Source organism: Natator depressus, chromosome 7 (assembly GCF_965152275.1).
Source record: "Natator depressus isolate rNatDep1 chromosome 7, rNatDep2.hap1, whole genome shotgun sequence".
NCBI classification, from domain to species: domain Eukaryota; kingdom Metazoa; phylum Chordata; order Testudines; family Cheloniidae; genus Natator; species Natator depressus.
In genome coordinates, this window is record NC_134240.1 from 101689119 (window position 1) to 101704323 (window position 15205).

General features: G+C 39.2%; 1 protein-coding gene across 1 annotated transcript in view; it reads left to right on the plus strand.

Moving 5' to 3' along the window:
* C7H10orf90 (chromosome 7 C10orf90 homolog) overlaps positions 1-15205 on the plus strand; it is a 92846-nt gene that overhangs the window by 31884 nt on the left and 45757 nt on the right. Inside the window, exons 2-3 of the mRNA XM_074959169.1 lie at positions 6931-7025; positions 11165-12263. Coding sequence (XP_074815270.1) covers positions 6931-7025; positions 11165-12263 — 1194 coding nt within the window. The remainder of the gene's footprint in view (positions 1-6930; positions 7026-11164; positions 12264-15205) is intronic.

Genomic DNA, 15205 nt, shown 5'->3' on the forward strand with positions numbered 1-15205 from the left:
TTTTCAAAAATATTCACCATTTGCCTACCTCTATTCCCATTTTAAATGTTGACCTCAGCTTGGTTGTACATTTTTGTGTTAATAAAGATGGCCTGCAATTGAAGAAAAATGCAATTTTATTTGCTTCTTGATGAAATATAAAGAAACCTGAAAAGTGCTGAGTAAGTTTGGCTTTTACCTTCGGCCTTTTTCTACATTAGAAAGGATTTGCTGAGCTCGGAGGAGGAAGGGCTTACCTTCGGCCTTTTTCTACATTAGAGAGGATTTGCTGAGCTAGGAGGAGGAAGGGAATCCCTTCTTGACCCCTGCAGGTGATGGCTGGTATAGCTTATACCAGTTCAACAAATAAAATAAGCTGTACTCGCTAAAGAACTTTTTGCCAGTATAACAGCCTTTATGCTAGGGCTTTTGCTGGCACAGCAATGTTGGTTAGTTACTGACTTGTTTCACATTCTTAACTGACATAGCTATGCTGGCAGAACTTCACAATTTTCAGCATAGAACAGGGCTTAGAAATATCAGGAATGTCAAATCTGGTCTTCCCTGGTTTTGCTGGATGACTCACTGCAGATCTGAGATGTGCACTGGGAGCTTTCTTAGCCTTTCATTGTGGAGGCTGGGGTACTGAATCTTTGATGATTACATCTTTTCCCCCAAGTATTTTTCAGGTTTTTGAGTTAAATAGTATTAAGAAAAACAACAAAAACCCAAACTGTTTTAAACAGTATAAATAAAACTCCTTACATGTCTTTGAATGACGCTATATATAAATATATGCATATAGCTTGGGATGGGAGAGTTGCATGGCTCTCTTATCTATAGATAAAATGCCTTAAACAAGAGTTTTAAATTATACCTGAGATCATTTTGGTTTTTAATGTATAAGTTACAAGCATCTTCAAACATCAATGTCAAATCAAAACAACTTCCGTTAATTACCACAAAAGTTTTGAAGATGGAATCCTAATATAACTGTCCTAGTAACAAACACTATAAACATTCCAGTGACTTGGGTACAATTTAGAACTTTGTGAAACTCTTTAGCCACAGAAGTGGAAGGCTGGGAGCCTGACTTGCCTCTGAGATATTTTTGGATCTTAAACTGTCGGTTTTGTGCTACTTGAACGTAACATTTATCAGCTGATAAAAGACCTTGTATGGTTTCTAAATCTTTAGTTATATATGATCAATGAAGGTGAATTTTCTCTTTCTAATATTATTTATATAGTGCTAGAAATTATTTGTATAGTGCTAAGTGTTTTACAGACAGCCAAAAAAAGTCCCTGTCCTTGAATACTTACTATTTAAACAGACAATTTGGAGATATAGGATAAGGCTCGAGGATCAACAAAAAGCAGATGATTGAGTGGAGATGTTTATCAGCTTTCTTGTTAGTTCCAACGTGTGTCTGTTCCAACATTTCTCTACTAAACCCTTATTTAAGAGAGAACTATAGTTGAAGGACTCTGAGAAGTTTGTTCTGAGGAGAGACTTAAAGATGGAGGTAAGATGAAGGCAACACAGGTCAAGTCAGGGCATAAAGTATATGGGATGGGCTGAACAAGCAAGAAAGAGCTAAAGGCCCAGTTAGTCAAATTCACTTCACCACAGTGGTCATTACGTAGTTACCTGTCAGCCAGACAAGGTGGGACTGAAAGGATCAGGTGAAAACTCAGCAGACCCCTGGGACTTATAAATAGGCTGAGAGTTCAGTAAAGAGGGAAGGAGCCACAGGGAGCAGGCAGGGTTGCTTGCTTGCTTGCTCACTCGTTTGTTCACTTGCTCACTCTGTGAAGAGCTGAAATGCCAAAGACTGTGGGAGGCTAGAGGCCTCAGAAATACTTTGACTGGGCAGTACAGTGCTCAGTACCAGAGGCAGGGAAATACAGTGGATTAATCCCAGGAGGGGATTAAGCTCAGAAGACAGGTTGATTCTCTGGGACTTTGGACTACATTGAACATTTTGTTAACTAATCGCTTCTCAGCCGGAGGGCTGAGTGGCACGTAAAGGCAAACTACCTACAGTGGGGAGCTAGAGAGGAAGAACCCATGCAACACTGTGTCATGACACGAAGAGGTGCCCACAGAGTGATAGCATGGATGGGAGTTTGAAGAGAGAGGAAGAGATCAGAGGGTAGTGGGGAAGTAAATTTGAAAGTTGTCAACAGAGATTAATGTTGTCAACTGAATGAAAGTGTGCAACTTGCACTACTAAAAATAGGGGTGCTAAATGCCTTTTGGTGCCCCCACACACAATTTCTTCCAATGACAGGCATTCACCCCACTGCTTTGACTGCAGTTGCTCTGAGCGAGGTATACCATGTGTCAAGGTTCCTTCTCCACTCTGAACTCTAGGGTACAGATGTGGGGACCTCCATGAAAGACCCCCTAAGCTTATACTTACCAGCTTAGGTTAAAAACTTCCCCAAGGTACAAACTTTGCCTTGTCCTTGAACCGTATGCTGCCACCACCAAGCGTTTTAAACAAAGAACAGGGAAAGAGCCCACTTGGAGACGTCTTCCCCCAAAATATCCCCCCAAGCCCTACACCTCTTTTCCTGGGGAAGGCTTGATAAGAATCCTCACCAATTTGTACAGGTGAACACAGACCCAAACCCTTGGATCTTAAGAACAATGAAAAATCAATCAAGTTCTTAAAAGAAGAATTTTAATTAAAGAAAAGGTAAAAGAATCACCTCTGTAAAATCAGGATGGTAAATACCTTACAGGGTAATCAGATTCAAAACATAGAGAATCCCTCTAGGCAAAACCTTAAGTTAAAAAAGACACAAAAACAGGAATATACATTCCATCCAGCACAGCTTATTTTACCAGCCATTAAACAAAAGAAAATCTAACGCATTTTCTAGCTAGATTACTTACTAACTTTACAGGAGTTGTAAGGCTGCATTCCTGATCTGTTGCCGGCAAAAGCATCACACAGACAGACCAAAGCCTTTGTTCCCCCCCCTCCAGATTTGAAAGAATCTTGTCTCCTCATTAGCCATTTTGGGTCAGGTGCCAGAAGGGTTACTTTAGCTTCTTAACCCTTTACAGGTAAAAGGATTTTGCCTCTGGCCAGGAGGGATTTTATGCACTGTATACAGAAAGGTGGTTACCCTTCCCTTTATATTTATGACACCATGTCATTCTGCAGCATGCCCATTTACACAAGTGTAGTGCCAGCCAAGACCAGAAGTTCTGGTGCCATAGTTGCAACGGTGGCCTGTCTGGTTGAGTTTCTATCAAGCTTTCTATAGAGTCCCTGCCTGTAAAAATTGTGCTGTGTACACCTTAGGTTCATAACATACTGTTTCTCACCAGCATACCCATCTTTGTAATCTCTGTGTTTTAACAAGCCAGTTTCAGACATCACCTGAGTGTGCTGCCAGTTGGCCCAAGGCAGATATCCAGGCATTTGTGAGTTGAAGATTCAGTTCCAGCTCCACTCTGTAATTATGAACACCACAGGCTGTGCTCTGGTGTCCAGATACCAAGGAGTGTATCATTTGGCCCACAAACAGGGCTGTGAGAAAATAAAAGGGCTAAAGGTGCAATATAGATAGCAAGGGACAGGATGCCAACAGCTGCCTCCCCCATTTTCACGAACTGGACTGTACATTCAGCATGCAGCCATCTACAGAGCCTGAGGATACTGTTGGAAGTACTGAGGGACCAGAAAAGTCTTCCTCAGCCTTAAAGACAGGGTCTGTGAAAATAGGTTACAAATGGAATAGGATAAAACAGAACTCCTCAGGACTTCATATCAGGCAGGAACAAGCTTTCTTTTCTCCCCACACTGATGGGAAATACTTGAAATGCCATGACTCCCATAGCTGTGTGTCAGGGAAATATTGAACTTTATATTTTGTTGAAAGATAATTGTTATAGCACAAAGCACTTTGTCAGCAACAAGAACCTGTATGGGTGCTCTGAGCCTGACATTTACTTCTAATCTAAGCTGCTGTTATTTCATGCAGTGTCCTCATTTTAAATGAGGAGCTTCAAGCTCTTTTCATAAGGTCAGTATTGGTGTTTTTACTGTTCACATGAATTAACAAACGTGAGGCTTCCAAGAATATGTATTTGAATAATAGCAGGGACGTTGGTGGAGGTTTATTCACTACTTTTATTAATCCATTACAGCAATTGTTAAATTGTTTGCCAAAAATATCTGCCAACACTGGGATTCCCATGGTAGCATACGACTGTCATTACCCAGGATACTATGTAAAAAAACGAACTGAATGATTTAGCAGACAGGAGAAACATTCACTTCCCACTTCTCTTCTAACTTTCTCCGACTACAAAATGGCTGAACAAACCTACACCAAGGAGATCTGTGTGGAGTGAAGAGGTTGAATCTGTGGACTGTAGCCACAGCTGTCTATGGATATGTTTTCACTGTGGAAAAAAAGGGGTGTATTTAATTCAGGTTAGCTGACTCAAGTTAAAATATCAGTGAAGACATGGGAACTTGGGTTAGCAGCTCAAGTTAAAGCCTGCAAGTGAGCCTAGGGCTGGACTTGAATTAGCTAAGTTGAGGACACATGTTTTTTTGCTGTGAAAACATACGCTAGGAGAGGTTACCTTGAAAGCAGTAATTTACATCTTACATATTTCTCTGTAGACTTTGACATCTTATCCTTGTTTGACCTTGTAGTGTTTCTTCTTTCTCTTGGACTTTGAATACAAGTCATCTGAGAGAAACACAGGGGAAAAAAAACATCTGGTACAGCATGCTTGCTCAGTTTTGGTTTATCTTTATGCAGCCTTCCAGCTTTCCTTATACGCTGTGATTAGCATTAAAAAGTCAGTATTTACCCACAGTTGCCTCACAGAGCTATCTGAGAGAACTGCAGTTTTCCAACTTTACTTATAATAGGAAACAATTGAAAACTGTAGGTTAATGACTTTTCAGTTACTACCATTGCATTTGGCAAACCTCTGATTTTCTCCTGAACTAAATTCTTACATTTTGCTTTGATGACCTACCTTGGCCACTTATCCACATTTATTTATTAAAATTAATATTTAAAAAGCACAGAGGAGAGTCACATTTGACAAATAATACAAGAAAATGAACACATGCAACAGTCTCTCTTCATCGAAATATCCACATTTAATTTATCACTGCAAGCACCCCTTTCTCCCTACAAACACCAACCCACATTGTACTTCCCCTTTCGCAAACAGTTGTGGACATCTGTAGGTTTTGCAGCTTCCTCTGCAGGTCAGCAGATTTGTTTGGCCTCTTTCAGACAAAGGGGAGTTTCAAAGCTGAGGACCCCTCCTAGTCACTTCCGTTCCAGCAGCTCCGGGTGTTTTAAACCAAGGAAGTGGCAGCTCCAGAGCATTCATTAGTGGTGGAATGAAGCCGTTATTACTATTTATGTGGCACCTGAGAAGGGTTAATTTGTCACCAGGAATCCTGTGTTGCTAAGTAATTCTGAAAGAATCTTATTCCAAACATCAATCCTGAGTTCTCTGCCTATTTATACCCTACTTCTTGGAGCTTTTACTGGTGTAAAACATGACTCCATGACCTCTGTCTTTCACCTTTGCAAGAACTTCTGTTGGCTCCCATCAAACCCACTCCTTCCGGACTCCCTTCATCCCCCTCCTCATTGCTGGATTCTTCAGCCTTGGTATCTTCTCTGTGGCTCCATGACTGTGCACTTTCCATGGCAACAACAGCCTTCTTTTAATATGGTGACTAGTACTGTTCATAGTGAGATTGATCCACCACAGAGTGATGTCAGCCAAGCCCCCGTGGTGGAAACTGTGCCCATAAGAAGCAGTGCGAAGAGGTCTGCAGCCAGTCAGCACTGCTCTCAAAGTGAACTAGGGGCACTCCAAGAGATATTCTGTATCACTGAATCCTTCTGGGCAGCCTCTGCTAGCAGGCCTCCTAGGGCCTAGAGCCCCAGCTGCAATTTGCAGCTGCCTTCCCACAATGGAACTCTCAGAAGAGCAGTTCTCACTGAAGCAGATGGAGTCAAACAGTACCCCCGCCCCTGAACTCTGCACCAGTGGGAAGGAATCAAACCTGCTATTGCAGATGAGGTTTAATAAGCAGTTTCTACAGTAAGAGGATCTGACTTCTATTCCTCTGCTAATACAACAATATATGTAAAATTAAATTACATGTAGTAAAAACTGCAGCCTTGTGCAGTGTGTTGCGAAAACTAAAGCCTATGTTCCGACAAATTTTTACTGTAGAGTTGGTTGGGCAGAAGAGTGAAGGAATTTTATGCCATTTAAATACTTATTTTATTACTTTACAGATTACATTTTCAAATGAGCACTGAGAAGCAAAGAAATGTAATTTATGTAAAATGACTCACAAGGTGTGGTGTTAAAGAATGCCCAGTTACAGCAATCCCAGACACCATGCTACCCAGAAAACTAAAAAACCCCTCAAACCAACAGCCAAACAAAATAAATCAAACAAAAGTTAGACCAGATAAATATACTGATATTTACTAATGTGATTTATGACCACTTTAAGGCCCCTTTGCACTGCCAGGGTAGTTTATAATGTCCTTAGTTGAAATAAAAACAAGGTCCATAATGTCTTGTATCCGACACTAGTCTCAGACTCTGTAGGCTGCAAAAGACAGCCAATTTGTGAAGGCCTGTACTCCAAAACAATGGGAAACCTTCCATTGTCTTCAATGGACTTTTGATCAGGCCTCAGTACAGTGTGAGACTGTCCTGGAACCAATCCTGGGAGCAGCCTCGCAGTGTGGTTTAAAGTGCAACCACTGGAAACAGGGAAATGCGATCTCTCAGATAAGTGGATCCCAGACCATTCAGAATCAGTTAGTAATACCCTTTTGCCTTCTATTTGTACTCAGTTTTATACCCCATTTTAGCTCTACCATCATGTAGTTGACAGTAACATTTCTACCGTCTTTCCTCCCCCAGGAATCAGAGAAAAACAGTGTGGTGCTAACGATCCAAAAGAACTCAAAAGCCATCAGCACGACAATGCTGCAGAGAGAGATTCGGACTCCACTAAGGTAAAAACAAAAAAACCCCGCCATTGAGCTTTCATAGTAGTCAGCAGAATTCATTCAGGTTAAAAAATGATCACCCTGTCTCCATATAGTGTGTTTACAGTTGTTTTTTTTTTAGTCACACTCAACTTAGGCAACAGAAACACCAAATAAAGTGATGGCTAAGTGGTCATAATTCTGTTTGCAGTAGATGTAATTCATCTTTTTATCTATATTCTTGTTGAAGAAAAATAAAATGCATATTTTGGAGAAAAGTAAGTTTTTGAGAAATATCCCAGGCAGGCTCAACCAACGATACAAGTGAGCTAAGCAATGTGTGGGATACTCCCATCCTCTGATCCCCTGAAAATAAAGCCATGGATTTGCAATTCACCAGAATTCTCTTTCCTTTTGCATTAAGACTATGAAGCTTGGAAACTCCCAAAAGAATGTAGGGCCAGGTCAGAGAGACTCATTACCATCTCAAAACATTGGGAGGAGACATTATTTGCTATTTATTTTTATAATTTACTCATTCAAAATACTGTTACATGAGCTGAAACTAATCAGAAGCATTTCTGACTTGCATTTGGACCATTACATGTGATTTCCATCAGTTTTGTACTTAACAAAAGGAATTAAGTAATTTTCATGTTAATTGCTGGAGCACACGAAAGACATACAAAATAATGCATTTTAAAGAACATTTATCCTTATTGATCTGTAAAAATCGAAGGGAGATTGAGAAGATTGGAAGCCATGCAAAGGTCTTAAAGATGCAAGTTGAGGTAAATATAGTACAATACAATATGAAGAAAATATTATTCAAGCCATGGAAAAAAATTAGGGAAGGGAAAAAACACATTCCCTGGAGCTGGGAAGATATTGAATTGTCAGAGTCACAAACAGTTAGTTTAGAAGACAGGGAAAATTTCCCTGGATTTGCTCTAGATTTGATCTGCTGTTTAAGTCCCAAAAATCTACCTTCCTGAAACCTTAATCTGAGGATTATTTAAAAGACAGTATTCTGTGCTATTTTCCTGTTATGGCAATACCACAGTAAACAGGGGAATAGTTTGCACAGAGTGTGATGGTCTTCAACATGGATTCCTCCACAGGAGATACCCCATGGACCTCAGACTTATCACTCTGAGCCTCCCATCTCAGAACACTAACAGCAGGAGGCCCTGTGATCACCTGAGATTTCAGTGCTCTGGTGTGAGGCTCTGGAGCTGGTGCTACTGTTGTAGAAATAAATAATAATGTCAAGAGAAGGAGTTTAGAAGTGCGGAGAGAGAGAGACAAGGGTCTGAGATGACACAGGGAAAATTTCAACAGAAATAGCAAAGCAAGTACAACTTGACTCCAGGGCCAGAAACAAGAGAAATAAACAAATTTCTGAAGTGAACATAGTTCCTTGAATGGAATAGATTGCTGTCAGCCTTCAAGAAAAATATTAAACCTCAGGAGAATATTTTCTCCCTCTCAGGCTATATTTTACAGTGGTTGCTGTCCAAATTAGTCAATATTTATATAAAATTATTGTTTTATCATTGAAGTCTTGGGTGCTCAAATACCATTGTGACAGGTGTGGTATAAGAATAGAGTATTGAATACCACCTAAACTCATGCAAACACACAGTCCTTCTAAAAAAATAAAACATTCTTCCATCTTTCATCATCCCCTTTATATTCATATTCTCCTCATCTACCTAACAAATTCCAAAGCTTTGCATAATTAACTGGATACTAAAGCTTACTACGCTTGTTGTTACTTGCAGCTTGGCTATGGTGGGAGGGATGGGGGCAGATGATCTTTGTAAGCAGGTGAGCAAGCCACCTTTCCCCTTTCTTGTTATGACCAATCTGATAAGGGCAAGTAGCCTCAGCAAAGACTTTAAGAAGGCCATAAATTTCTGCCATAGTCCTGTCCCTACTTATGATTTAGCAGAACCTTGTGACCTTCTGTGTGTAATGTGTCATCTAATACCTGGTACAATTACAAATACACAGGGATGGTTCTCATAAATTGAGGGAAATTAGAGTAGCATTTTGTGGCTATGAAGTCAAACTATATGGGTGTTTTATTTTTGTAATATAAACAAAATGTGTATTAAACGACTGTGCATTTTCTAGTATATGAAGATGTCCTGTACTTTACTCCAGATATTCATAACTGTGGTTATCTAAATTGAACATTTTGGTGTGTATATCTGAATATATATTTATCTAACTATGTGCAAATGTACATCCTGAATACTCTCATGTTCAAGTCAGATAATAGCAGTGTGTCTCTGAATATACAATTGCAGTGGAGCTTCAGAGTTATGAACACCTCAGGAATGGAGGTTGTTCATAACTCTGAACAAAATGTACTGGTTGTTCTTTCAAAAGTTTACAACTGAACATTGACTTAATACAGCTTTGAAACTTTACTATGCAGAAGAAAAAAAATGCTGCTTTTAACCCTCTTAATTTAAATTAAACAAGCACAGAAATAGTTTTCTGTCAAACCTTGTCAAATATTTTTTCTTAATATTTCCCTTCATTTCTTTAGTAGTTTAACTTGAACACAGTACCTGACTGTATTTGCCTTTTTTGGTGGGGGGCGTCTCAGCTGTTGCCTGATTGCATACTTCTGGTTCCAAATGAGGTGTGTGGTTGACAGAGTTTGTAAAACTCTGGTGTTTGTAACTCTGAGATGATGGCTGGCTGAGGGGATTGGGTAATGGGCTATGGAGCCTTTGACTTAATGGTCACAGGATTGCCTTTAGCCATATTGGTAATGATCAATGATTTTGACCAATTGTTTGGTGCCATACATGACATGGATTTATACCTCAGCATAGTTCCTGGTAGACATGTGTTTACATCACACAACCCATCACCTCAGTTGGCTGCCTGAATGGCACACACCGCAGAAAAATTAAGGACAGAAGGGATATAAAGAAATCCTGCTTACCCCAAAAGATTGTCCCTCAAGAACAAGGTTGAGGTGTACTAGTGAAACTGTTTTAGAGAAGTTTGGATGGTGGCTGAGAGTGGTATCACTTTCAGTTGAGTTTCCAGGGCTATCAATCTGGCTAACTTCATGAGCAATAAAATATCTCCCATAAACCACTTAAATAAAAAAATAAGTCATTCAGATGAGAATTCACCATGGTCCAAATCATGTAGAATTTACTTTGTGACTCAGTGCGAACTTTGACTAAGTGAGGACTGAGGATGCTCAGATCATACGGCCAAATTCCCTGCTGGTATAAATTGATGCAGCTAACATTGACCTTAGTGGAGATGTAACAATTCACAGCAGCAGAGAATTTGGGCCATATACGCTGCATGAAATAAACATTGTGTAACCAGTCATCTAGATAATAATTGTAGGTAGAGTTAAACTTCATGCTTACATTTATCAGATAAATTTTAATACAATACCACACTCTTTGTCACATCTAAGGACATCAGGTACATTATGTTAAGATAGATGGTGATTGTTGTGGTTAGAAAAATGAGTCTGGACTGCTGTCAATCAATCTTGGGCAAATGCCTCCTTACCCTGTCATTTTGTGCATCCAGCAAATGTTAAGCTCGTGAATTAAATGGTATCCAAAGCACTTACAGAAATCTGTGCATATCTTTTATTGGAGAGAACATGGAGGAGTTTCCCCCTCGGTCATATTTGATGCTTTTGTGCAGCAGCACTGACCCAACTCCCACATAAACACTCCACAGAAAATCACAGTACACCTACGTTGTTCATTTTGTACAGGTTGTAAGTGCTTAAAGCACTTTTAATATTTCAGTAGATCAGCATGAAAGAGCAGGTTATAATCTGAAATTGACAATCACCATTGACACATATATTGTTAGACAAACATAGGACCAGATACTCCAACTGAGAGAATTAGTTAATCATTCACACTAATGGTTTCCGAATGTTTAATTTTTGCATAAAATGGATCCGATTTTTGCTGAACTTTTCTAGACAATTCTGAATTGATTTTACGAACATGTCTTTGAAATGACAGAAAGCAAACTGAAATTTTGTTAAAAAGAAATTTAACAAGAAACCTTGACCAAACCCTATTATAGACTCTGAAGGAGAAATAGTTGTATGTTTGACAATAGAATATTTTAATAATATGGGTCTTTTTCATTTGCAGGAGTCTGTGGCATCACAAAACACAAAAATGATTTCATCCATAGTCATTTCACAGTTGATTGATGAGACTAAATCAAAAGAAAATGGGTCTGCTTTGCCGATGCAGTCTGTGATCACTCAGCCTAATACTTATCATATGAAGCAATCTCTGGCTAATCATAGTTCAGTCAACATTAATAGAGCATTCATGTTACTTTCCAGCAGATTAGGAATTCAGGCATCTTTCGATGACAACGTATCTAGAACAAACTCTCGTAAAAAAGGATTCGCATCCATAACAGTTACCACTAGACGGGTTGTTCCACCTTTTAACAACCCAGTGCAGGTAGCTGTTACTGATTCTCTGTGTTTGAAATGCTGGGGAGGTGATGTACTAATGAACACTACTGCTACTTCAAACAATGCAGGACGAGCTCAGCACTGCAAACCTTTGCATAATCAAGAATCTTATAGAAACCGATATGCCACCAGATTAAAGGTTTCTGAATCTTATTCACAAGTATGTGAAGGGCACGGAGACTGGATTTTTAACATTGAAAACAAAGAAAACAGAATATTTCCTCCAGGCAGCAATCACAGGAAAAAAGCACCAGTTTCATTCACTTCATCTGTTCACTTCAAAATTTCCCAGGATTGTCCAAATACAATCTATTACTTCAACAAGTCACTTTCTGTATGTATTGACCAACTTCAAATTAAAAGCCAAAAAATTCATAGATCAATATTGTCCTTCAATATAAATTGCAGTTCACCCAGATTAACACCAGATGGAGCAGATGGCATAGCTAATGGAGAGTCAATAGCAGAGATACTTAAAACAAAGCTCCCAGAAGAAAACAAGACTCCACTCAGAGCAAATTCAAATGCAGATTTAAAAGAAAATAATGTAGATAAAAAACAGACAGCAGAAAAGGAATATTTGGGTACTGCATGCCCTTGGAAAGGTACATCTCCCTCTGAATGTCCAGCATTTGTGGATACAGCCAAAGGAATTAATACTTTAATAGTCACAAAGCAAAAAGAAGATAATTCTGATAAACAGTGTACTGGCAATGACATCAAATTGTCCATTCAAGTTCCTAAGTGGAGTTATGAGACAGGTGAGTAATTTGCATAAACTTGAGTCTGTTTCAGAGATTCAGACTGGAACAGACCCATCATAGCATTATTATGTAAGCAGGTAATACAAATCTTTGCTTCTGCAAGAATAAATCCATGATGAGTCTGAGTGCAAACTGGACATTTTAAATTCTAGGATTGCTGTGGATATAATGTTTACCATACCAGTGATGGATGCCACCTGCCACAATATAGGATAAAGTGGTACCTATGTTTTCAGCATAAAGCCCCTATCTTTAAGTGTCTGTAACTCTGATATATTTGTTCCAAACACCATATAAGCTCTAAGCCCAAAAGAGAATTTCAACAAAGTCTTTGTTCTTAAGAATTCACTTTTAAAATAGAGATTGTGGAAAATAAGAAATGAATGGATTCAGCCTGGTTTGTGCTTTTTATGATTAAAAAAAGATTGTTTCTAGCTTTAATTTGGAAGGCCATAATAAAATAAAATAATAAGACCAGTCATCTGGCAACTAAAATAGATGGCAATTTTCCACGTGTAAAGGCTGCGGCTTCATCCCCAGCAATGTTTTGCAAGGCTTTAAAATATTTCTTCCAAATATCTCAAAGCATTTGACAAATATAAAATTAATCCTCACATCTGTGAGTTAGGTGAGAAGTAGATGTTGTAGGGATTGCTTTAGTCACTGCTGAAGCGTAACCTCCACTGGAGTGGAACGCAGCAGCTGTTTTACAGTGCACAAGCAAAAACTATGGATCAGTTTAGGGCAAGAAAAATATTGACCATGCAGGGAGAGAATGCAGAGAGGCAAACATATTCAGATGAGTTGGAATTTGGCAAAGACACCAAAGCTAGCACACTTTCTCTTGTGAACAATACCATCGGATGTAGTAGTGATCGTAGGTGGGCAGAACCTTGATTACATCCCATCTGAAGTACTTTGCCTTTGATCACAGTATGAACATTAATTAATTAAACCTCACAACAACCATTGCGTTTTTTCCATTTACGGATGAGGGGAAAAATGAGACACAAAAGGATTTTGTTCAAAGTCACACACTGGCTCAGTGGCAGAGCAAGGCATAGAATCCCGGTGGACATGTTTCCTCGTCCCCTGTTGTTGCCACTAGACTCAGTAGCTCCCCATCTCTGAAATGTGTAACAGTAACCTTTACTGTTATAATTAGTATTATTATTTATTTCATTTTATTTATTAAGGCAAAATGATTAAATAGCAGATATTCTATACAGAAAAGCTGCTGCTGTACATCCCGGGTAACTTATCAATGGGAACTTTCTGCAGGATGGATCAGTGAGGACAAGATTTTCAAAACAGAGGACAAGGTTTGGTTTCTAAATCCATATTGAGGCACTAAATCAGTAGCTGGATTTGCAAAGGTGCTAGGTTCCCAGTGGCAGAGTGTTTAACACAATTTGAACATGAATAGTTATTAGACACAAACCTCTTGCCATTGGAAGTCACAGAAATGACAAACCATAGTAAGGAGGATAAGGGAAATGGGGAGGGGCAAGAAGAACATAGGAGGAGCATCCTCTCTGACTGATGCTATTGATTTAACTCTTTCACTTCTCTGCTTAGCCATGATACCTGTATATCTGAGGCATTTGCGAGCTTACTTTGAAGAACAAATGTTCTGTTGGTATTTTGAGAGGCAAATGCTATGCATGCAAGGCTCTGCTGCACACGGTTTAGACGCTGCATGTGATTTACGCTAGAAGTGGTTATCTAGAATACTTTTTGAGACTACTCAGGGGTCAAGAGAAACAGTGGTTTCCATTAAAAAAGTCAGCATTTGCCAGAAGTTATTAGAAAATGAGGGTGAGATTATCACAATTTATCCACCTATACTTTAAGAGGAAATAACTGTGGTAACCAGGTGGGAAGTGTTGTCTTTTTAAATTGCTTACACTGTTTATACACATGACAGTGTAATATGCAAATGTATGTGTTTCTGTATAATACATAACAAGACGTTTTGTCACCTTACTACAGCTTTCCTATGTGAGATTTTTAAATACAACTGATATAATGCCTCCAAAAGGGCATGGTCTTGTTAGGATCCAAAAATTAATGAGCACTCAAATATTGTCAGACTTTAACTGTGACAAATCTTAGGAAACCTAGCAAAAGTCATGAATCATGTAAACTGCTGATTAAAATGAAAGGAAATTGGTTTGATTTTTTTCACCTGTGAGAAAATGAAAAATAGAGCTCTTTTGAGTTCATAGAATCATCACAATGAGAGATGGAGAAGATCTATTAGGTTGACTAGTCCATTCCACCGCAAGTACGGTATGTTCATGCCATTTATCTAGGCTTTTGTCTAAACTAGTTTTAAATATCTCAAGTGATGAAGCCATACCTTCCTGTTTCATGATGTGACACCTCTGTGTATGCAGCCAAAATTGCAGGAGCCTTTTTAGATGCCATATCACGTTGTAAGTAAACCTAATCAACTATCCACTGTCATCTCTAAGTATTTTTCACAATTACTGCTTTCCAAGTGTCTTTCTCCCAAAATGTACTAGCTTGAATTTGTCCATGTTGGAGTCTGAGTACTACTATATGTGTCTCCTAGACCCAGATAGGTCCAGTTGCAAGAAATGTCTTCTTACAGCTAACGCTAACTAGAAGACTCTGCCTATACCTCTGAAGAGGACTAGCAACTGTGATTCATATATTCTTCATTTCAGGCCTAGACTATGACAACTTTCTTTATCTAGTGCTATCAGTCAAGGTTAACAAGAGACTCCAGGTGGTGTAATATGTGGCAGCCTGCCTCTTGAGGATGACTAGCTGCAGGAAGCATATTGTCCCATACCCAGTTTACCATTGGCTCACCATATACTTACCTTAGACCTTAGTCCATCCCGTGCTTTGTTGCACATTGGGCTACCCACATTTGCCATCCTGGCCTGTCAACTGCCCTTCTCTCCAAA